This window comes from Ambystoma mexicanum, chromosome 7q (genome assembly GCF_040938575.1).
Source record: "Ambystoma mexicanum isolate Mex_15411 chromosome 7q, UKY_AmexF1_1, whole genome shotgun sequence".
Lineage (NCBI taxonomy): Eukaryota > Metazoa > Chordata > Amphibia > Caudata > Ambystomatidae > Ambystoma > Ambystoma mexicanum.
This window is the reverse complement of record NC_090941.1, coordinates 945,515,848-945,538,680: the sequence shown is the minus strand read 5'-3', so window position 1 is coordinate 945,538,680 and position 22,833 is coordinate 945,515,848. Positions and strand designations below refer to the sequence as shown.

The window sequence follows — 22,833 nt, the reverse complement described above, 5'->3', positions numbered from 1 at the left end:
ACAGGTAGGCCAAGCGATTTTACAGTGATCTTGGAATTCTTACATTTTTTTTGGGGAGTGGTCGGCCTTCTGGCTGAAAAGGAATTCGCCCTCGAAGGGTATGTCCAGCAATCTGTTCTGCACGTTTGGGTGAAAAGCCAGAAGACCATAGGTAGGCCAGTCTCCTCAATGCCTCTTAAGTTGTCGTCTAATTTAGAGGTGATCTGTAGGTGGAGGTTTGAATGTTTATTCAATTCTTGGGTTTACAGCTGTGGTCAAAGAGAGCTGAATGCGTCTCTGAACTGATTGTAATGATGATATAAACTGGGTTACTGATGTTTTGTCTCCTAAAATATCATCAACAAAGTCTGTGTTCTGTAGGGCTTCTTGTGTTTCAATTTTAAAATGCTCTGCTGCTTTAATGATTAAGGATCAGTTACTTACCTGTAACTAGCGTTCTCCAGCATGGGTCTGGCATGGATTCACATGCTCATGAATATTACCCGGCGTCAGGCTGTGAATCCTCAGTAAAAGAAAAAACAGTTTCACTGTAAAACTGTATTTAGCCTCTAAACCAATCACTGTCCTCTGGGTCATATTGCCCCCATCCAATGACAGTTCTCTCCCTAAGCCCCAGCCATCTTCAGATTTGATAAGCACGTAACGTGGCAGTATGACCAAGAAGAGCTGCTGAGGGGCCGGAGGAAGGGTTTGCATGTGAATCCATGCCAGATGCATGCTGGAGAACAATAGTTACAAGTCGTAACTTGGACCTTCTCCAGCATGAGGGCTGGCATGGATTCACATGCTCATGAATAATGAATACGCAGAAGTACCACATTACACAACCACGGAAGGTGGCAAGGCTCAACAGAAGCAATTAACACTTACCACTGGAACAGACTCACCTCAAGCGAATAAGCTGCGTAGCACTGCCTGGCCGATTCAAATCCTTCCTGGAATCCCTGTTGAAACAATAGAATTTTGTGAAGGTATGCGTGGACCTTCACGTTGCAGCCCTGCAAATGGCGAGCAGGGGCACACCGGAAAGGAACACCTTAATCGCAGCTATCGCTCTGGTGGAGTTGGCACTCGGATGGCCCGGCAGAGGCCGGTTAGCCAGCTGATGACAGTGCACAATGCAGCCGAAGAGCTATCTTGAGATGGAAGCCTTGGACAAGGCATTCACATGATTCACAGGTCCAAAGTTCACAAACAATGGAGAAGTCTTACGAAAACTCTTCAAGGCATGAGCAACATCCAGCGAATGCAAGGTCCTCTCCGCCAGTGTTAGGCAGAAACCTGTGCCGTTCCCTTTGGGAACACTGCAAATGATTTAGGACTACAGGTTTTAGCAGTAAACCCACTTGGTAGCAGTCTGTACCACCCAGATTTACCTGGTAGCTGTGACTGAGCAGTCAGACTTCCCTCAAGAAGAGTTAGGCAGTATGCAAAGTATACACAATAGGCACTCAGACACAATAGCACAAGCAAACACTGACCAGAGCTTTGGTATCAAGGTATATAATTATTTATTTAAAAACACACTGATTGAAACCCTCCAGCACTATTATTGTAAATCACTCTCAACACAGTTACTATTATTATATATACATCCCTTATTCCTTATCAGACAAGTCTTAGTTAACACCACTTATTTCCAGACAGAGGTGAGCGCTTAACTATAGATGGCACTCCAATAAGTTAATGAAAAAGGGAGGGAAAAAGGCAGAATGTAGGAAAATACACCACACTAATAGGAACTCTTAAGCAAGGCAGGAAAGTCAATGAAACCATTCACAATGGAGAGGTCACTTCATGCGCAATCGACCTACAGCACTACATGGCAGGAGTCTATGAGACCCAACAAGCGCAGAAAGACTGAGGCCAAAGAACAAGTTACTTACCAACTGTAACGTTCTTTCGACTGGATGTTCCTCCCACGTATTCCTCATCTTGTGATAATCGTTATCTCCAGCTTCGCTGCTTCGGAAAAAAATGTTCTCGGCAGAGGGCGCTGTGCTTGAGGTCGTGGCGTCGATTGTCCCTCGACGTACTCCGTACTCTGTCGACGTCACCGATGGTATAAGTAGCTCGAGCCACGCCCGTTGCTTCAGTTCTGTGTTTTCGATGAAATATATATAGGAGGAACACCCAGGCGTGTCCCATGACCGATACATTCTTCGTGAGAGGAAAGTGTAAGAACACGTAAACTGTACTGTGGGGTTGGATGGGAGGGTCGATGAGGAATACGTGGGAGGAACATCCAGTCGAAAGAACGTTACAGTTGGTAAGTAACTTGTTCTTCGAATGGATTGTGTCCTCCCACGTTTTCCTCATCTTGTGATAGGCTCCCTGAGCAGTATCAATTTTTGGAGGTACCATTTCAGTTTTCGTGGACAGAATGTAGAACTGCCCTTGCAAATAAACCCTCGTTAGAGGAGGCAGTGTCCAGACAATAATGTTTAACAAAGGTATGTATTGTTTTCCAGGTTGCAGCTGCGCAAATGTCTGCTGCCGGGACTTCCCTCTTTAGAGCCGCAGAAGTAGCCATTCCCCTTATAGAATGGGCACGAAGCCCATCTGGTGGTTCTTTTCCCGCTAATCTATAGCATTCAACTATAGCTAATATGATCCAGCGGGAAATGGTCTGTTTCCTTACAGATAAGCCTAATTTTTACCAGTGTAACCCACAAACAGTTGGTCATCTTGTCTCAATTTAGCCATCCTAGATATGTAAAAACTAAGAGCCCTCTTGGGATCTAATCTGTGTAATCTCTCCTCTTTTCCCAGATGAGGAAGAGGATAAAACGTAGGAAGTACTATTTTTTGTGACAAATGGAAGTCCAAGACTACTTTTGGCAAAAATGAAGGGTTAACTTTAAGGACTACCTTATCTTTATAAAAAATAGTATATGGTGGTTTGCATGAGAGAGCCTGAAGTTCGCTAACCCTGCGGGCTGATGATAGGGCTACAAGTAGGACAGTTTTTAGAATCAAAAGCCTCAATGGACATGAGTGCAGAGGCTCAAAAGGTATGCAAGTCAAGAATTTTAATACTAAATTTAAGTCCCAGACTGGTACATGAAAAGGGACTGGAGGGTACACATTAGTGAGCCCCTTTAAGAATTGAACTATTAACGGTATTTTGAAATATGAAACCTCTTCCGAGGAGCGCTTGAAAATGGATAGCGCAGCAAGGTATCCTTTTATTGTTCCTATCTGGAGCCCCAGATTAGCTAGATGTAGCAGTAAGGAAAGCACCATTGGGGTGCCACACTGAAAAGGGTCCACATCCTTGTCTTTGCACCAGTTACCTAACCTATTCCAGCGACATCGGTACAAAGACTTTGTTGCTGGTCTTCTGGCCGAAAGCAAGATTTCCATTATGTCATCCAGAAGATCCCAATCCTTGTATCTCAACCTCTCAGAAACCATGCGTGAAGGTTGAGTGTTTTGACCTCTGGATGGAGAACCCGACCTTCCTCTTGCGAGAGAAGATCCTCTCTTTGCGGAAGACGTATTGGAGGGCAGATGGACATGTCTAGAAGGTCCGAGTACCACGTCCTCCTGGCCCAATCCGGGGCAATTAGGATCATGGTTTTCCTGAACTTTCTCAACCTCCTGATTACTTGAGGAATCACGGGGACTGGGGGAAACGCGTACAGCAGTGGAAACTTCCACTCCACTCCGAATGTGTCTCCCAGAGCTCCTCTTTGAGGAAATTCCATTGAGCAGTACTGATAGCACTTCCGGTTGATCGCGGTGGCGAACAGGTCCACTTGAGGGGTTCCCCAAAGGGCGAAGATCTCCAGAAGGACTTCCTGAGCCAGCTCCCACTCGTGAGAGACCGTGCTCTGCCTGCTCAGAGCGTCTGCCGCCGTGTTCTTCTCTCCGGCTAGGTGAATTGCCGACAGAGATTCCTTCTCTTATTGCCCAGAACCAGAGCTGCATTGCCTCTCTGCACAGTGGCAGTGACCCTACTCCTCTCTTGTTGAGATAGTACATGGCCATTGTGTTGTCCGTCATTATCAGAACATTCTTTCCCTGTACAGAGGGCAGAAAGGCCTTCAGAGCTAGTCTGATTGCCCTCAGCTCTAATAGGTTGATGTGTAGTTTGGACTCCGATGGAGACCAACGATCGCTGATTGTCAGATCGTTGGTGTGTGCTCCCCACCCCGTGAGTGAGGCGTCCGTCACTACCGTTATCTCTGGCCATGGTTGCCAAAAAGACTCTCCCTTGAGAATGTTGTCGTTGCAAGCCCACCATACAAGATCCTGAGCAACTGCGCTCGGGACTTGCAGAAGATCCGACATATTCCCTGAGAACTGGGACCACTGAGTTCTGAGTGCCCATTGAAGGGATCTCATTCTCAATCTGGACTCTGGTACAAGAAAAATGAAGGATGCCATGAGGCCGAGCAACCTGAGAAAATCGAAGGCCGGTAGACGTTGGGCATGCTGGAATTTTGTTACCATCTGCTGGATGTGGAGAGCTCTCACTTCGGGAGGCGAGGCTTTTCCCGATGAAGTGTCCAAGACTGCTCCGATAAACTGGAGTTTCTGGGATGGTATCATGTGGGACTTCTTGAAATTGAGGGAGAAGCCCAGTTTGTGGAGGAAGTGGCAGGTGATCGAAAGATGTTCCTGAGCTTGTTCTGGAGAACTTGCTCTGATCAACCAGTCGTCCAGGTAGGGATATATGTGAATACCTCCTTTCCTGAGACTTGCTGCCACAACCGCCAACAGTTTGGTGAAAACCCTCGGGCGGAGGTCAACCCGAATGGCAGAACTCAAAACTGATAAATGAGAATTGCCAATCGCGAACCTCAGGTACTTTCTGTGCTTTGGATGGATTGGCACATGAAAGTAAGCATTAAGCATCCTGAAGGTCCAATGATACCAACCAATCTTGGAGTTGGAGAGCCTGAAGGATCTGAGAAAGAGTCACCATCTTGAACTTGTCCTTCCTGAGGAACTTCTCAAGTCCAAGATGGGTCTCAGTCCTCCGTCCTTTTTTGGGATGAGAAAATATGGGGAGTACCAACCCCTGTTCCTCTCCGCTACAGGTACCAGTTCTATGGCACCTTTCTCTAGCAGGGTTAAAATTATCTGCAACAGGAGCGGATCCGGAATTTTGACGGAATTGGCTCCCGGTGGATGATTCTGAGGCATTTTTGGAAAGGGGAGACAGTAACCTTGGGCTACTGTTTCCAGTGCCCAAGCATCTGAGGTAATGCCCCGCCATTCCTTCAGATGTTGAGAGATCCTGCCTCCCACTGGTGTTTTGTGCAACAAGGGCTCAGAGGGATTTGGAGGCGGCTGCAGGAGTGGCTGAGGGTACAGATGCCGCTCCTGAGGCTGATTTTGCACCTCTTCCCCGTGTTCCACGAGGGAAGTTCCTTTTGCCCCTTTGAGAGGCCTGTCCTCTTCCTCTACCAAAAGAGAAGTAGTATCGAAAAGAACAACCCCTCCAGGAAGATGAGCCGGAATAGGGTTTTAGAGGCTGGCGCAAAGAAGCGCTAAGTGATTTAGCTGCCTCTTTCGAGGTCTGAAGTTTTTCAAGGCTTTCATCAGCCTTTCTGCCAAAGAGCCTCGAGCAAAGGGCATGTTGAGGAGTCTAGCTTGCACATCCGGTGCAAATCCCGACTTCCTCAACCACGCAAATCTGCGTAGCACAACGCTTGCAGCCATGGATCTGCTGATATTATCAGCAATATCCAGTCCAGACTGGAGGCATTCCCCCATTGCCTCCTTCCCGTCTGACTATATTCAGGAAGCCTTCCCTTTCCTCGCCTTCCGGAATATGATCAGCCGCCGCCGAAATACAGTCCCACAGTGTATGGGTAAACCTGGCTAGGGTACAGGTGACATTTGCCGACTTAAGTGCCATACTGCTTGACGTGAAAACTTTACGTGCCCAGGTGTTTTTTTATCCTCTCTATCTGGATGGATAGTTGGATAAGCAGTTTGTTTCGAAGTGGATGCTGCTTGAATGACTAAACTCTCTGGAGTCGGATGTTTATTCAAATATTCTGGATCCGATCCAGCTGGTCTGTATTTTCTTGGAAAAGTGCTGTCTGCAGCAGCAATGATTTCTGGTTTCTCCCAGTTTTTCTCCACAGTCCTTTGAAGGGCCCTGTGAAAAGGGAGAACAGGATCCTTCTGAGGTCCCTTGACGATAATATCCGTCAAGTCATCTTGTTCAAAAATGGGTTAAGTATTAGCCCAACCGATGTATTCAACTACCCTAGTCATAAGATCCCTGTACCCAGCATCTGCATGCTCTGCAGGATCAAGTTTGGCGAACTCTAATTCTGGGTATGTGTCAACTCCACTGGCCGAATGTAGAGTATCACTCAGGTCTCTCATTCTGGATTCCTGGTCAATAAGTTCTTCAGGAACTTGTCTTGTCCCATAAGTAACTCCCAAAGGAGTAACTTCGTCTTCTTCTTCTGAAGCAGACTCTTCATAAATTGCAGACATAGACTTGAAAAAGTCTGATCTTGGCAAAGGAGTGAATCTCCTTTCTTCCTCTTCCATCTGCTTCGAAGGAAATGGCAAATCCCTCGAAGTTTTCGAAGAGGACTTCGATAATGGCGTCAATGACGCATGTGGTTTTGGTGTTGAAATTATCGACGTCGAGGGCATTGACGAAGTCTTCGACGATTTGTGTTTCTTGGCCGGCACCGGAGAGGTACTCAACTCTCGAGGTTTCTTCGACGGTTTTATGTCGACTCGAGGTTTTTTGTATTCCTCGACGCTACTGGTCTTAGCCATAGTAGCCTTGGACTTCCCTTTGTCGTCCAACGGAGCGACCTTAGGGGTATGGCTTTTTTGAGGTTCTTTCGAGGGGGTCGAGGCCGCATTCTCGAAAGCCTCCATCATCTTTTTGCGGAATTCTTCCCACTTACTGGGAGAATCCGATTTAGTCGGACAACGAATTTCTTCGGTCGACTCTGATGAAGAAGATGATGAGGGAGATCTATGTCTCCTCTTCATTTTTTTCGATGACGACGAAGAATGTCTCGATCTACTTCTAGATAGAGATCTCTTTGAGTGCCTATGGCGATCCGATACCTTAGAATCGGTCGCTTTCTTATGTTTTTTTGACTAAACCTTTTTTGAGGCCTCCCTCCCCACCGACAGTTTACCTCTCCTCTCACAAAGAGCTTTTTCAGTCATCGATTGGCAGGAGCCGCAGTCGTCGGTTCGGTGACTGGAACCAAGACACCAGAGACAAATCCGGTGGGGATCGGTAATCGACATCTTACATCCACAATCTGCACACTTCTTGGACCCAGTCCTGGGTGTCGAAGGTGTCGAAGATGATGACATTTTCTTCACAGAAAATAGAAGTGCGCCGTTCTCGATAGCGAAGCGATCGGAAAAACGGAACTGAAGCAACGGGCGCAGCTCGAGCTACTTATACCATCGGTGAGGTCGACAGAGTACAGAGTACATCGAGGGACAATCGACGCCACGACCTCGAGCACAGCGCCCTCTGCCGAGCAACATTTTTTCCGAAGCAGCGAAGCTGGAGATAACGATTATCACAAGATGGGGAATACGTGGGAGGACACAGTCCATTCGAAACTCACTTTTTGGATTAGAGGACATGGATCATTTTAAAGATATCTGTCCCTTGATCAAAGGGCGGGGAGGCCTTACGCAAGGCAGTGGCCAAGGCCTCTAAAACAAAACAGAGGGACTGTAACAGTGAAACTAGAAACTTCTTGAAATTCATGGAGTACCCCAAGCTGTGCAACAGGCTGTACTACCGGTTACAGATGTGCCAACGTCTGGTCTGAGAAGCGAGCTCCAACGAGACTGTAGTGCAGGTAGGAGAAGACAATAATGCTTTCCTTCCTGAGATGAGCTGCAACCACTCCCAGCTACTTGGTGAAGACCCTAGGTGCAGACAAGAGACCAAACAGTAAGGACCTTGAATTAGTAGTGGCAATTGCCCAGCACAAATCTCAAGTGCTTCCTGGGCTTGAAATGAATCGCACATGGAAGTAGGCACCCTGAAGGTCGAGTGATACAAAACAGTCCTGCAGGACTAGGACTTGTAGGATCTGGGCCAGAATTACAAGCTTGGCTTAGTCCTTGTGCAAGTACAAATCCAAAAGCTTCTGATTAAAGATAGGGCACAAATTCCCATCTTTCTTTGGAACCAAAAAATAAACTTTATACCAGACTCCGCCTCATTCCAAGCAGGACACCAGTTCTAAGGCACCCTTCGCTAGAAGCTGAGGGCCCTCCTCCAACAGGAGGATCCGGAGGCAGAGGGGAACTGAAGGGCGTGGAGCAAAAGGGAGAAAATAGCCCTGATGTATGACATGAAAGGGCCACCCCCACCCCAATTGGGCACTGATGATGGGATTCCCCTGCACAGAGGCACTGCATGCGGGCAGTAGAGGGCACTGCTGAGGTGGAGAGTCCCACCTCCGAGAACTCCCTAGACTCTTCCATTGGAGGGACAGCACAGATGCTGCTTGCTCAAGGGGGCCTGACCTCTTTCACAGTGGGCATAGTGGTGGAAGGGTTGAAACCCTCTTCCTCTGCTAGTGGGAGCTGAAGGTTGCTGTACCCCAGACCTATGGCCTTGGATGACTGGAACCTCTGGAGGGAATTGTCCGGCTTAATCCCAAATAGGATATGACTGTCAAAAGGCAACTCTAGGAGCTTTGCCTACACATCCCGGGTGTACCCTGGAACTCTCATCCAGAAGTGCTTCCTCATCACAGTACCCATTGCCACTGCCCATGCTACACAGCAGAGTCAAGGCCAGACTGTAGAATCTGTCGGCATGCCCCCTTACCCTTCCTGTCATAGGGCAACAAAGCCCTGCCGTAATTCCCCGGCAGGCAGATGCTCTGACAGCTCCCAAGATCGTTGCCAAGATCAAAAGGAACATTTGTGCAGGAGGCGTTCACCACCCTCAAGGCAAGAGTACCCAAAGCAAAAACCTTCCTCCCCCACACGTCTAATCTTCTGCACTCTCTCTCTGGAGGCAAAGCGAGAAACGTGGAAGTTTTCAAGTTGGCAGTCACAGCCCGAACCACCAAGCACTCCGGAGAGGCATTAGTGGACAAAATGGCTGGGTCTGAAGGCGCCAGATGGTACTTATTTGCCAGGTCTCAGTCAGCTGCAGGTACAGAGATAGGCTTCTCCCACCCTTCTAACACTGGTGCCTTCACTATCGGGTTAAACGGCAGAAAGACCCCTCAACTAGAATGTTCGTAAGATCAAATTAAACTTTCGGTAAGGAATTGGACGAGAAGCTCAATGTCTTATCCATCTTTGCCATCAGCCATTGGTATCAAAGCCTGAGGCTTCCCCGGAGTCGGTGCCAGCCAAATGTCGAACTCTGTGGAGGTATCCAAATCCCTGGCCTCCTGAAGGGTGGAAGCCAGCTCTCAACAGCTCCTCCTCTTCAGTATAGAACTCCTCTGGAAAGTCTCTCACTTCTCTAAGGCAGAGGTGTTCCAGCCCAAATGGGATAGGATCAGTGTCTTTGTCGAAGATTTCTCCCATCTTCAACATGAATGCCCCCATTGGAAGTGGCACGTATTCCTGAGAAGCCTCAGCATCACCAGACATTTCATGCATTAGGACGGAGAGGGTCAGTACAGCGACAGGTCCTCATGCGTGGGAGCTGGGGTTGAACGTGTAGGCATGAGATTGCAGTCCCGCGCAGGGTCTATGCCGGTTTGTCAAAGCACAGTGGGCCCTGAGGGCATCAGTGGTGCAGACGCCTAAGCTCTCAGACACGGGGCATTGGCGAAATGCCTTACATTCCTACAGAGTGGAGGATTGGATGGAAAATGGTACCTGTGCAGCCATCTCTTCTGAGAAGTCCTTGGAGCGGTGACTCCTTTTTCAAAGATAAAGAGTGGTGCAGACAGGGACTGCTAGGTGAGGGGACCCTATTGTGGTGCTTCTTCTTGTGGGCTGGGGATCAGACTTTGGACATCCGCTTCACGCCCCGGGACCCTGAGCAAGTCCTCTCATTTTCCTTTTCCATGTAGAAATAAATAGGTGAAGAGCTTTGCAGCATGCTCCTGGAGAGCTTCCAGATGCATACACTGACACGACCCCCAGTCAAGGATGTGGTTTTCACTCAAAGAGTGCAGATGTATTCTGTTGGGGTCTCAAAGCTGACATTTCCTTCCACAGCCTACACATGGGTTTAAGCCAGAGGCCTTCGGTAAAGTCGGTATTAAGCAAATCTCTAAGTAGCAGTGTTCCGGATGCAAACAGAGTGCATGTAAAAAAGGAATGGAGGTCTTTGCGCCTCAGTTTACACTGCCCACAAGATCATATCCGGCGCAGGGTGGATAGAGGCATCTAGCAGAGCAAAAGCAAAGCCGTGCTGTGCCCTCTTCTGGCAGAAAAGTTTCCAAAGAACAGCTGCACTGGGGAAAGATTTTCATAGCTCAGGAATCTGTGCAAGGAAGGAATCCATACAAAAGAGGAAAATTAGGTGACACTGAGCTGCAAAGGAGGGGGACGCTGGGCTTTACCACCATCTGCCCCCAACAACGAGCTCTGTTATTGCAGGAGTTGTTGGGACTATGCAACGGAACACTGAGCATAGTCGTTTCTAATAAAACAAGCTTTTTGCCGGCTAAGGGAAGAATGCCTACTGTGGCCTCTGTATCAGTGGGTATGGTATGGCGATGGTGGTATTAAGAGACACTAATGATAGAGATATGCTCTTTAAAATGATGCCTAAGAATGCACCTTTGTAGTTGAAGGGGTTTGCCAAATCTGTTTTTCCAGACTTAAATAGGGCATCTATTGCAAGGAGAAAACAATTGCTGTAAGTCAAGAAGGAACTGGCGGAACTGGCTGAACACAGAGTGCGAGTACACAGTACATTTAGGATGTTCAAGAGGATGCTGAAGCCTTCCAGATGCGAGTAAGGGGAGAGATGAAGCCCAATGAAAGGAGAGATTGCCTGTGATAGCCCATGACACAGCAGTGACTGAGGCTAATGGTTCACTCACATGCTAGTTTTGGCAAGAATGCGTGTGGGTTTTTTCCCCTTAAATCGGAGCGTTACAGCTTTGTCTGTTACAATAAATGTTTTTTGTGTGGCAGACTGATTGTTCACCTGGCCCCCTTTCCTCTACTTTACTTGCTAGCATCCTTTCCATGGCTTTTCCTCTCTCCCCTATTGTGGAGTTGCCCTTTTTTCCCCCTTATTCTATTCTGCTCCTTTTGGCACTTTATCTGCTGGGGATAGGCGATATGAGTAGAGTTTATACAATAAGTTGTGGGTACATTTTTACTGATGTTATTTGTTTAAATGGAATAGAGGGGAAAAGCATTTTGCAGGCATACACAGTTAACATGAATATTTCAAATTTTGAACTTGATCGTAACTAAAACAGGGTCACCAACAACATTAATATGATGTAGTAAATGTTTTCAAATGCCAAACCTTGGTTAAAAGCAACTGACACCGTAGATAGGTTGCAGAGAAGTCTGCCATCCCTGCTAGCTCTGACTGAAGTTCTCCAAGTCTCTGAAGGTCTCTAGAAAAGAGAAGAACATTTAATGCATTAAAATGTAAGTACAAAAATAGCAGAGATAAGAAAATGCTTGCAAAATGTTCAAAATAATTATATTAGAAAATGGTCTTTGAATGATTGTATGTCATGTGCTTCCACATACAATTTTACAAATGCACGTCAATGGTACACCAGCGCCTACAGAGGTCCACATAACTACTTATTGATAGAGTCATTAGCAACCTATTTCAGCTGTTACTCTGGGAAAAAGAGTCAGTTAAACTGTATATACACCGAAATGGACATATAGTCCTGTCAGGTATTGGAGGGATTTCAGGAGTTAAACATAGTTAAGTGCTGTTAGGCAGAAACCTGTGCAGTTCCCTTTGGGAACACTGCAAAAGATTTAGGACTACAGGTGATAGCAGTAAAACCACTTGGTAGCAGTCTGTACCACCCAGATTTACCTGGTAGCTGTGGCTGAGCAGTCAGGCAGTATGCAAAGTATACACAATGGGCACTTAGATACAACAATACAAGCAAACACTGACCAGAGCTTTGGTATCAAAGTATATAATTATTTATTTAAAAACACACTGTTTGAAACACTCCAGCACTCTTATGGTAAAACACTCTAAACACAGTACCTATTATAATATATACAACCCTTGTTCCTTATCAGAGAAGTCTTAGTTAACACCACTTATTTCCATACAGAGGTGAGCACTTAACTATAGATGGCACTCCAATACGTTTATGAAAAAGGGAGGGAAAAAGACAGAATATGGGAAGGTACACAACTAGATTTAGGAACACTTTTAGCAAGGCAGAAGAGCAAAAGTCACTTTGTGAGCCAAAGTCCATAGGCTGGGCCCACTCTTAGAGAGCAGAGCACAAATGCGCCCAAGATCACACAGTTACACTAGGCTTAGAAAGTCTTGCAGAAAGTTCGAAAAGAGTTTAGAGAGGCTCAGAAAAGTTTAGCCAGGGTGTCCCAGGCTGACCCAGGTTCGAAAGCCAGGGGCTAAATCTACCCCGTACAGTCGGTGGCAAGGGAAGCCGGGCGGGACACGGTACCTTAAGTGGGAAGGTTCCTCCAGCGGGGGCAGTTGTTCCTGGCAGCGGGTGCAAGTCTCATCGTCGTCCAGGGGAAGAGAAGATCTCGACTTGGAGGAAAGATGAAGGTCGTTGCACTGCCAGGGAAGAAACCAGCCGCAGAGTTTTCCGGTTAAAGGTATTACCCTTTAATTCGCGGTCGTGGTAAAACGTGGTATCCCGGTTGCCGGGGTGCTTGGCACAGGCAAGGCGGCCACGAGATACATCGGGAAGGCGAAAAGACGGTGAAACTGGTTATCCCCACAAGTCAAAGGAAGAAGGCTCTCCGGCGGGAGATCTCCTCTGTCATTGGGAAAAGTGGTGAGACGGTCCAGCAGGGCTCCACCGGTGGTGTCGTCGTGGCAGGTCGGCTCAGCTTCTCCCTCGTCGGACTCTTGTGGCGACTTCTGAATTTCCAGTCCCCAAAGCCCTGCTTTTATGCAGAAAATCCCCATTCACTCAGCCTAGCTGTCACTCAAACATGCTAAGTGGTGAGCCGGCCGGCTCACCACTTGGGCCAATCAGGACAGAGTGCGACTTGAGTTGCCTAGGCAACTCAGTCCAGGGTGCCTAAATCCCCCTCCACCCCTCCTAAGTACCCCAGACAGAGTGGCACCACTTTGGAGGGCTTCTGTGGAGAAGCCCGCCAAAAAGTGGAACAAAGGGCTCCACTTGGGTTGGAGTCACAGAAGAGAACACAAATGCCATTTTAGAACCGAGTTTTGGCAAAAAATACCAACCGGAGAATTAATATTAATTAAATAAACCGGCGGTATGTTCGAGGCTATCGTAATTAAATAAAGATAGTAGCCTCGAACAATGGGAAAATCCCATAGAGAAATATTTGCGGTTGAATATAAAAAGTAGTATCCACTGCCACCAGCCAAAACTCGATCAGGGGGGACGGAGACGTGCCCCCTCGACTAACAGACCCCGGGGCAATCGAATTGCCCCAGCCAGTACATCCACAATATGATGGTTTGTACTGGTTCTGTTCAGAATTCAAGACTAGTAAAGTCAATGGTGACTTTACATGCCCTGGGAGACAGTAGTCAGTCCCAGGGTATGGAGTCTATACTGGGGGGTCACTATGACACCCCTGTGTTACTGCACTGAGGGTGCTGTGTAACACACATCACAAAAACACATGAAGCCCTATGGAGTAAAAGACCCCATAGCCCATTAAACACATCTAGAGTCAAAGAAACGCACTCAAATCATGCCCAAGAGTGAGGGTAAAAGAGTCTCACTCTTGGCAGGAGAAAAAAATAAACCCCAAAAATCCAGCAAAGCTGCTGGGGGACTCACTAGGTTAGGAAATTCAGCCTAAACAGAGAATTCTCCCTAACAAGTGCCATCAGGCAAATAAAAAAAAAGCGTTCTGATAAGTTTTGAAAAAAGACTTGAGGTTTGTGTATAACGGGAAGTTATAACTCTCCAAACTGTGATTCAATTAGTGCCACTGATCTCAAGGAAAAGCTCTAGCTAAAAACAAAATAAATGGGTTAGAAGCAAAACATAAGTATTGCAAGAAAGTTCATAATCGAAACAATTTATTTTATTTGAACTTTGTCCTGCGCTGGCCATACCTAGATTGTCTCAGAACATCTTACAAGGTTCAAAATTTTAAAAGCTAGGAGGTGAATTAGAAGTTACAAAAAAAAAAAAGTTTTAGGGCAGGATAGAAGTTTAGGATAGACAGGCAATGTTATTGGAGGGTTGTGTGGCTGGATTAGTTGTGAATAAAGAGATATGTTTTGAGGCTTTTCGCAAAGCGGTGACGGAGGCTGTGGTACAGATGTGGAGTAGTAGTGAGTGTTACATGCTCCGGGCGCCCACTGGGTGAATGCTTGCTTTTGTGTGAATGTTAGTTTGCAGAGAAGGATGTGTACAAGAATTTAGGTAGCTTGGTTGATGTTTATTTCGGTGCTATGTTTCAGGTTGTTATGAAGAAAGGATGCGGTTTTGAGGTGGATGGGTATGTATAGTATTTTCAATGAAATTATCTAGGGTATGGAAGACAGCGCAGCTGTGAGAAAGCCAGGGTGATGTGTGAGTGTTTGGGTATTGTGAGAAACCTGAGGGTATTTTCACTCCTGCTACCCATGGATCCTCTTCTCAGGTGGCCAGGCAAAGGCCATTGCTTTTGGATCCTGATCCTGGGGGCGGAGAAGCGAGGGAGGATCACTTGGCTGTAGCGTCCTTGGGGATTGGGAGCAGGTGCCCACAGGCCGAGACATGGTATCCCCCTTTCCCTATTGACGACCAACCCAGCCCTCCCCCGGCCTTTGTAGGCTACTTTAAAACCTGTCCCCTCATTTCGGCCATTCGACCTTTCATAATACTGGGACGAGGAAGAGGCGACCAAGAGTAATGAACACTAGAACTTCCTTTCACCACTCTGGTACTGGGACGAAAAATATGCCTGCAGAGTGCTTTGAAAGTCAGGCATGTCCCTTTCACCATGGTCAGGCAAGCCCAATTGGGAATGCACAGCTGCAACCGGTCAAGGGATTGCAGGTGTATAAAGGGAGACCAGTGGAACAGCAGAGAGAACAATAAGGAGGCCTGTGTGGGAGAGACCAGCAGGGGACCTGTATCGTGAGGAGGCAGTTGTGGTGGGACCTGAGAGGGAGCCAGAACGCTGGCAGAACTCCCAGACAACCTGTGGAGCCCAAGGCAATTTAAGGCGTTAGGCAGCCACAGGTGTGGGAGCCTCCATTGATCAGAGAAAGCAACTGAAACGGCAATAAAGGAAGGAGAGAGAGAGGACACTGTTTGCATCCGTGGAGGAGAGCAGAGCTACCGGTGTGTGCTTGGAAGTGCCCGGAATGCGAGCGGCCTCATGGAGACCAGCCCGCTCGCCTGTGTAGCAGTCCCGAAGCTGTGTAGCTGAAGAAGGGTGAGTGGAAAGAGATGTCACTCAAAGCTGGGAGGCGCTCCTTGGAGCTACACATGAATACCAAAGTGCTGTGGGACATATATTAGCGCCCAGATGCCCCAGAGCTGGGAGCGTTTTACAAAATGACAAAATACATTTTATAAATAAATATGGACTTCCGAGTTGAATGAAAACCTGAAAAGAAGTTAAACTATGCATATTAAATCATAAACGAATGAAAATTCGAAGAAGAGTTCAATCATGCACATCAAACTGAATGAAACCTTGAAACAAAGCGAAACAGCACATGTTGAATATTGAATTGAATGAAACTTTATGGGCAAAGCTAATAGTTGATGAAAGCTAAAAGGGAAAGTAACCTACAGAAAAGAGCGCAAGTGTGAGAGAGAGTGCGACAGAAAGGTGGGGAATACATAAGACCATCTCAAAGTCAACTCTTATGAATGGATACAGTGCTGCAAGGCCAACGACTGGCAAGAGGTGTGTGACACATAATGGCAAAGCCAAGAAGCTAACTTGGAGAAGACAGGAGATTGTGAACCTGTATATAAAAGCCAAGAGGCCGACAAAGAGAAGCAAAGTGAAGTTGAATTTGGACAAAGGGGCAAATACAGAAGAACCTGTGCGGACTGAGGAGCCTGATTGCGCGAACTGTGTTGGGTGGACTGTGTGGTCTGACAACTGCACCTAGACCAGAGAGCTCTGAACTGTGAAAGCCAAAGATATTGTGAAATATACCATGAAGGAACACTGTAAATAAGCTGGTGATGCAAACCAGAATGACGGTCAAGTTGGCCAGGAGTTGTGCTGAACTTTGAAAGACAAACAAATACCAGTTGCTGTATTGAAGTCTTAGGGAAGGAACCCTGAGACCTGAGGAACAACAAATGCTGTCTTGAGGACGGAGCGTCAAGACCCTTTTCTTTTGAACAGTATTGCTTGGTACTTGGGAAGGGAACCCAGAGGACTGTGTAGAACTATATGGCCTTGAAATTGAGAAAGGTAATCTTGAGACTTTTGTGGAAATTCTTCAACTTGGGTAAGGGGAGCTGAAGAGGAAGCTTAGAGCTGGAAGAAGCTCATACTTCGTGTTGAACACCATTTCTTTAATTATTGACATCCCTACACATTGTTTAGCTTTAGCTGTGAGGGCAAGGATAGGTTTTGTACACAGACAGATTTTAAGCCTTCACAGTAGGTGGAAGAGGAGCATTGCTGCTGAGTTCTGTATGGCTGGCAGGGGAGCAAGAGTGCTGCTGTGGCGTCCATTGAGGGGCAGGTTTCTGTAGTCCAGCTAGGATACGAGCAGTTCTTGGATGAAGAAGTCATCAGAAGGAAAGATCTTGTTATAAGTTGCATGTTTTGATGACAGCATCTATGTGGTGTCTGAAGGAAATGTTGCGATCAATGGTGAAGCCTAGCGATTTGACTGGTCTGGCGAGGGATATGTATGGGTTGTCCGTGGCGAGTACTTTGATCCAGCGTGTGAGGCTGGGTTTTGCAGGAAGTAGGGGTCAGATGTGGTGGTATTCCGTATTGGAAGGGTTGAGTTGGAGGAAGTGGAGGCCATCTATGTGGTATTGGTGGAAAGAAAGCTTTTGAAATTGTGAGGGAAAACATTTTGAAGAATATTTGCATGTCCTCTGCGTCTTGGTGGAAATGGACATTGGGGTTGCTAAGGATTTGTCCAAGGGATTCGACATGAGGGCTGAAGAGGCGAGACTGGGAGGATCCTTTTGGAACATTGTACTTAATTGGGGTGGGGTTGCATCGATAGGGGCATGCAGCCAAAACGTGTCATCCCAATGAGTAAGGAGGTGAACCCAGTAATGAACAGTTAACAGAGAGTTTCATTCTGTGGGATAGGATGTTGAGGAGAATCGTGTGGTTGATGGTGTTGAAGGCATCAGAGAGGTTGAAGAGTACAAGGAGTGCTGTGTTGTCCTTTGTCAGTGATGTTATGGAGGTCAGGGAAATTAAGTGCTGCAGTTTCAGTGGTCTGGCCTGGGCGAAAGCCAGATTGCAAGGTGGCGAGGAGGTTGTTTGTCGTGATGTGTGGTTGGAGATCTTGTGATAAAGTATTCCATAATTCTGGCGAGTTAAAGCAGAATGGTGATTGGACAGTAGTTTTTAGAGAGCATGCATTTGAGAGATGATTTTCTATGAATCTCGGCGGTGTTCAACAGGTGTCCTGGTGACGAAGTACATGTTCTTTTTCCAGGCTCTTTCAAGGAGCCTGGCTTCCTGTTTGAAAGAGAGGAGGGAATTGTCGAACCATGTTTTATTTGTTGTTGTGTGCTTTTGAGTGAAACTATATGCTGTCAAGTGTTTGGGTGATCATGGTGATTTAATTGTTGAGGAGTACAGAGAGCATTTTTATGGGGAGAAGGGGGCAGAAGGAGTGGTGCTAAAGCTGTGTCTGTAATGTGTTTGATTTGTGTGCCTCGGGACGGGTGGACGTGTGGCTGGTGGGGTAGGAAGACGTTGCATGGGCAACGGGTGTGAAGGGGATCACACAGTGTTCGGACAGATTTTGCACAGAGATGCGATTTGTGCATACAATCAGCTTTTTGTATGGGGTAGCTGATGTGTTCAGTGAGGTCATGGGGTGAGCGGAGTGATATTTTTCAGAATGGCATTGCTGTCTGGTTGGACACTACCTGGATTAAAATCACCATGGCATATAGTGATGCAGGGGGAGATGTGGTTGTTAGCAAAGTCAGACCAGTCAGTCAGTGTGAAAGTTGTGATTATGTGCTAGGACGAAAAATGAGGTGGATGAAGGTCAGGTGTAGGTGGATGGAGAGGAGTTGGAGGAACAAAATCCTGTCAGAACACAGCTTCGTACATTCACATTAAAGTGTGGGGTATAGTATGCTCCCTCATTCATTTCAGCAATGAAGATAGACTTGTTAGGACGGTTTCTCTCTGCCCCTATATTCAGGGTGTGATAAGAATCTACCTACAAACACGGATACCCGCATGTTCACCTGACTTGCCTAATGGAAAAACGAGGCAGAGCAGACAGCCATCAACGGCAATACAGTGCTACCACCTAGGTCAATATCAAAGTATATCCTTAGGGTTATATATTAAAAGAAAGAACACTGCATTACCCAAAGCAGAGCCCATAGGTCTCACTTTCCATCTGCCTGGGCTTCACCCTACAGTGGGAAAGGAAAAAGTTCCCAAATTGGAAACTCCAGTCCCCCGCACACTATCATAGGCCCAATAATGAAGCCAAACTTTCAAAAAACAAAGATCTAGCATTATCGAAATCTCTCAATACTCATTGAGTTTATTGTATACATTGATCAGTAGTTGGTTTTTCTAAAACAATGTTCTCTATATCATTTTGTAGAATTGATTTCAAATTCACCCCTGATGAAGAGAAAGATTTTCTCAAAACACGTTGGGCCTGACGACTAAACACATACTGTATAGAACGTATATTGCCTCAAGCCACTTTTGTGATGCCATGAAATAGATATGTTGATGAAATTACCATTCCTAACTCCCCTGTGAAACTCAATGAGTATTGACAAATTTTTATAATTCTAAAACTTTGTTTTTTGAAAGTTTGGCTTCATTATTGGGCCTATGATAGTGTGCGGGGGGACAGGAGTTTCCAATTTGGGAACTTTTTTCCTTTTCTGCTTCAGTGTTTCAACCCATGTGTCAGGGTTGACCATTTCTCCTCTGCAACTTAAGTTATACTATACTAATTGAAAGTCCATATAAACACTTACTAAAGACTGACTTCTGCTATTCCATAACACAGGTGTGACGTGTATAACAATTTGGATATCTTCATCCTAGAGTGGGCATCGGGGGTGGGGGCTGTGAAATTATGCAAAAAAGTGATTAGGCCTTTGGGAGTATACAACTATTACTTGTGCACACACCTAGGCTTCCCGTTGCCTGACATCATAGTAAATGGCAGCAAAGTTAAGGGCAAGGTCTGTTTGTCCCTGTTAAGCACAGGGAGGTCCACATGCATGTCTCCCCCTGCATCTCTGCATCTTGATCATAATGCTCATTCTTTCTTGGTGGATACTATTTATAATCGTACATGAGTGCTAGTGATTTGCCATCCGTGGCCCTCTACTGACTTGTCCTCAAAATATTACTTCCATGTATACTATGGCTCGCCACCACCACAGCACAACATGATCATTGTCTAGGACTAGGTTTTAAATTGTGATGCTGCATTTTGTTCAATTATTATTATTATTGTTATTATTATTATTATTATTATTAAGCACAGACCTGGCTTCAAGAGCAACAGAGCGCTTTACAGAGGTGTAAAACAATACAGATTCATAACGGAGTGCTTTTCAGAGGTAACAAAACAACAGATATACAGCCGGGGTGGGATACAGAGGGGCACAGAGGAGGGGTACAGCTCTACCAGGTGACGGGGCGGGCGGCGTCTAGTGAGTTAGGTGGCGCGAGGGGGGATAGCGACCTAGGTTTTGAGGCGGATGATTCCTTGAAGAGGTGGGTTTTATGTTCTTTTCTGAATTGTAGGAACAGTCATACAATTCAGAAAAGAACTCAAGTCTGATGCTATTGGGGAGGAGGTTCCATAGTCTGGGGGTGTAGGAAGAGAAGGCTTGTTTTCTGGTCCTTTCCTTTTTGCAGCAGCAGATTTGAAGGCTGCACGTGTCCTGGCTTCTGCTGGTGCACTGTCCGCCAGAGATGCCGAGTTTCTCTGCAAGGGTGCGGGTGACTTGAGGGCGACTGTCTTATAGATGATGCAGCAAGACTTTAAAGTGATTAGTGCTTGCAGTGGGAGCCAGTGAAGGTCGATGAGGGTCGGGGTGATGTGGTCATATATGCGTAGACCCATGATGAGGCGTGCGGCCAGGTGTAGGACACTTCTTAGGGGCACAAGGGAGGGCGGTATGCCGTCAAGGAATGCATTGCCCCCATCCAGGTGGGATAAGGCCAGTGAATGGTAAAAGCTTGACTTTTCGCAGGAGGAAGAGGTGATGCAAAGCTTTCCGAGTATTCTTATCAATGTGTGTCTTGAAGGAGAGGTGCTGGTCGACGTGGAACCTGTGGGACTTGGCGCAGGAGGTGAGCTCAGGTGTAAATCCCTCAGAGTTCATGGTTGATATCCAGGTCTGTATGTCTGGGTGTTCAGTGTTGTTGGTGAAGAATAGTAATTCGGTCTTGGAGGAAATGATATTCAAGTATGCACTGGACATCCAAGACTGGATCAGAGAGAGACAGGTTTTGATACTATGGATGTCCTTGATGGAGCTGATTGTGAGGTATAGCTGTGTGTCAGCGTATTGGTGGATGTGGATGTTGTGTGCGGCTAGGCGGGCTCCCAGAGGCTCCTTGTATAGATTGAAGATCACTGGGGAGAGGATGGAACCCTGCAGGACTCCACAGGTGACAGGTAGTATTGGCTATCTAGAGGAGTCCATCTGAACAAACTGCTGACATTTGGCAGGGTAGGACAAGGTGGCTAATCCCCATGCGCCGTGTGGGGTGTTAGTAAGCACCTGGTGGTCTCTGGTGTGCCGAAAGCAGCCTAAAGGGTGCATAGAACCAGGAGGCAGGGGTGGCCGTCGTCAAGGATGTTGAGGGCGTCGTTGACCTGTATGGCTTTCTACATGCTGCATCTGGGTCTGAACCGAAATTGGTAGGTTTAGAGGAGATTGTTGGTATCGATGTGTTATAGCAGTTGTGCGGCTACTTTCTCGATTATCTTACCTAGGAAGGGAAGATGGGTGATGGGGCGATAGTTACCTAGGTTGTCGGGATCCAGAGTGGGTTTCTTTACTAGAGGGAGGATTTGTCCTGTTTTTAGGGTCGATGGGAAGGTGCTTATGAACCTGTTGATGATCTCCAGGTACGGAAGGAGAGCTGGGAGGGTCTTGAGGATGGATGCTGGGGTTTTTTGTCTGTATACGATGTGGCTTTGAGGGCAACCAGGGTTTCTACCAGGTCCTCTGTTGAGCGTATCTTGAATGTTATCCAGAGTGTACAGATTTCACGAGGAGGGATGCGTGGTGGCTCTGTGGATGCAGAGTTGGTGTCTATGTGCTGGGGAATCTTGCAGATTTTGTTGATAACGAAAGTGTTGAAGTTGGGGGGGTACAATGGCAGGGCGTGTAGCGTGTTGAGCAGTGCATGACCGCTTTGAAGAGGGATTTGCTTTTGTTGTCAGCTTCTGCTATGGTGTTCTGACAGTAGGAGGCCTTGGCTGTGTTGATGAGTTGTCTGTGTGTTCCCTCAGAGTTAATTGAAGAGCGGCAGGACAGATGCAGTCCTGGAGCGGCATCAGGTTTTCTCTGGTTTCCTGATGACTCTTGATGAGGTTGTGTTCTTGTGTGTACCAGGGTGATGAGGGTTTCGGTTTGCAGGTGTGTCGTTTCAGAGGCGGATGTCGGTCGATGGAGGGTGAAACAGTGGTGTTGAGTGCTTCCAGTAGAGAGTCGCAGTTCAGTTGGGGGTGTTCGGTCCATGTAAGGTGGATGTTGGTGAGGTCTAAGTTCTTGAAGGACCTGAAGGTTTGTCTGATGGGCACCTACGGTGAGTGCTAAACTGGGGTGATGTGCAGGATGTGGTGGTTAGACCAGTCAAGCGGGAGAAGAGAGCGTTAGTGGAAGTAAGGCAGTGCAGTGACGATTTGGTTGAGGACGTTAACTTTCTCGTACGTTAGGTCTTTCGTGTGCTGTGTGAGGCTGAAGGGAGCTTCCTTCATCAGTTTTGTGGCCTTGTTGCTCGGGAGGATGAAGTCGCCTAGGAAGATGTTGTGGTGCGCGTGACGGACATGGTGATGACCAGGTTGGTGAAGGCTCCGATAAAGGCGGTATTGGGTTTGGGTGGTCTGTAGAAGAGATGGAAGGTGACTGTATTCATCAGAGAGAGAAGGAAGTGGCAGGAGGGGACTTCAGAGGAGCCAAAGTTGTCGACGCCACGTCTGGTGCAGGGCCACAAAGTCTAGTGGACGACTGTGAGGCCCCCGCCTGTGGTGTTTGGTCGGTCTTTATGTTGGATGCTGTAGCCGTTGGGAACAAGGACGTCTAGGGTGTGGGTGTCCCTTTGAGGGTGGTTGCCCACCTTGGTTATTCTTAGCCCTACCTTACCTGCATTTTAGCATCATCATTGACCCGCTCCAACTACTGTTGTATCACCTTTAGGCCCGACAACCCTCTTCCGGTTAGATATACTCTTCTGCATCACTCCATTATCCTCCTATCCACAATGCATCCACCTCTTTCTCACTCCCTGCATACCATCTCTGCCGTCAAGAACCACCATCATCTCCTCTTCCCATTTCTTTTCCTATCATGCTCCTTGCACTTGCCCCACCCA

General features: G+C 47.0%; 1 protein-coding gene across 1 annotated transcript in view; it reads right to left on the bottom strand.

Moving 5' to 3' along the window:
* Positions 1-22,833, bottom strand: part of INTS4 (integrator complex subunit 4) — a 1,642,132-nt gene that overhangs the window by 552,029 nt on the left and 1,067,270 nt on the right. The window contains exon 16 of the mRNA XM_069639944.1: positions 11,432-11,525. Coding sequence (XP_069496045.1) covers positions 11,432-11,525 — 94 coding nt within the window. The remainder of the gene's footprint in view (positions 1-11,431; positions 11,526-22,833) is intronic.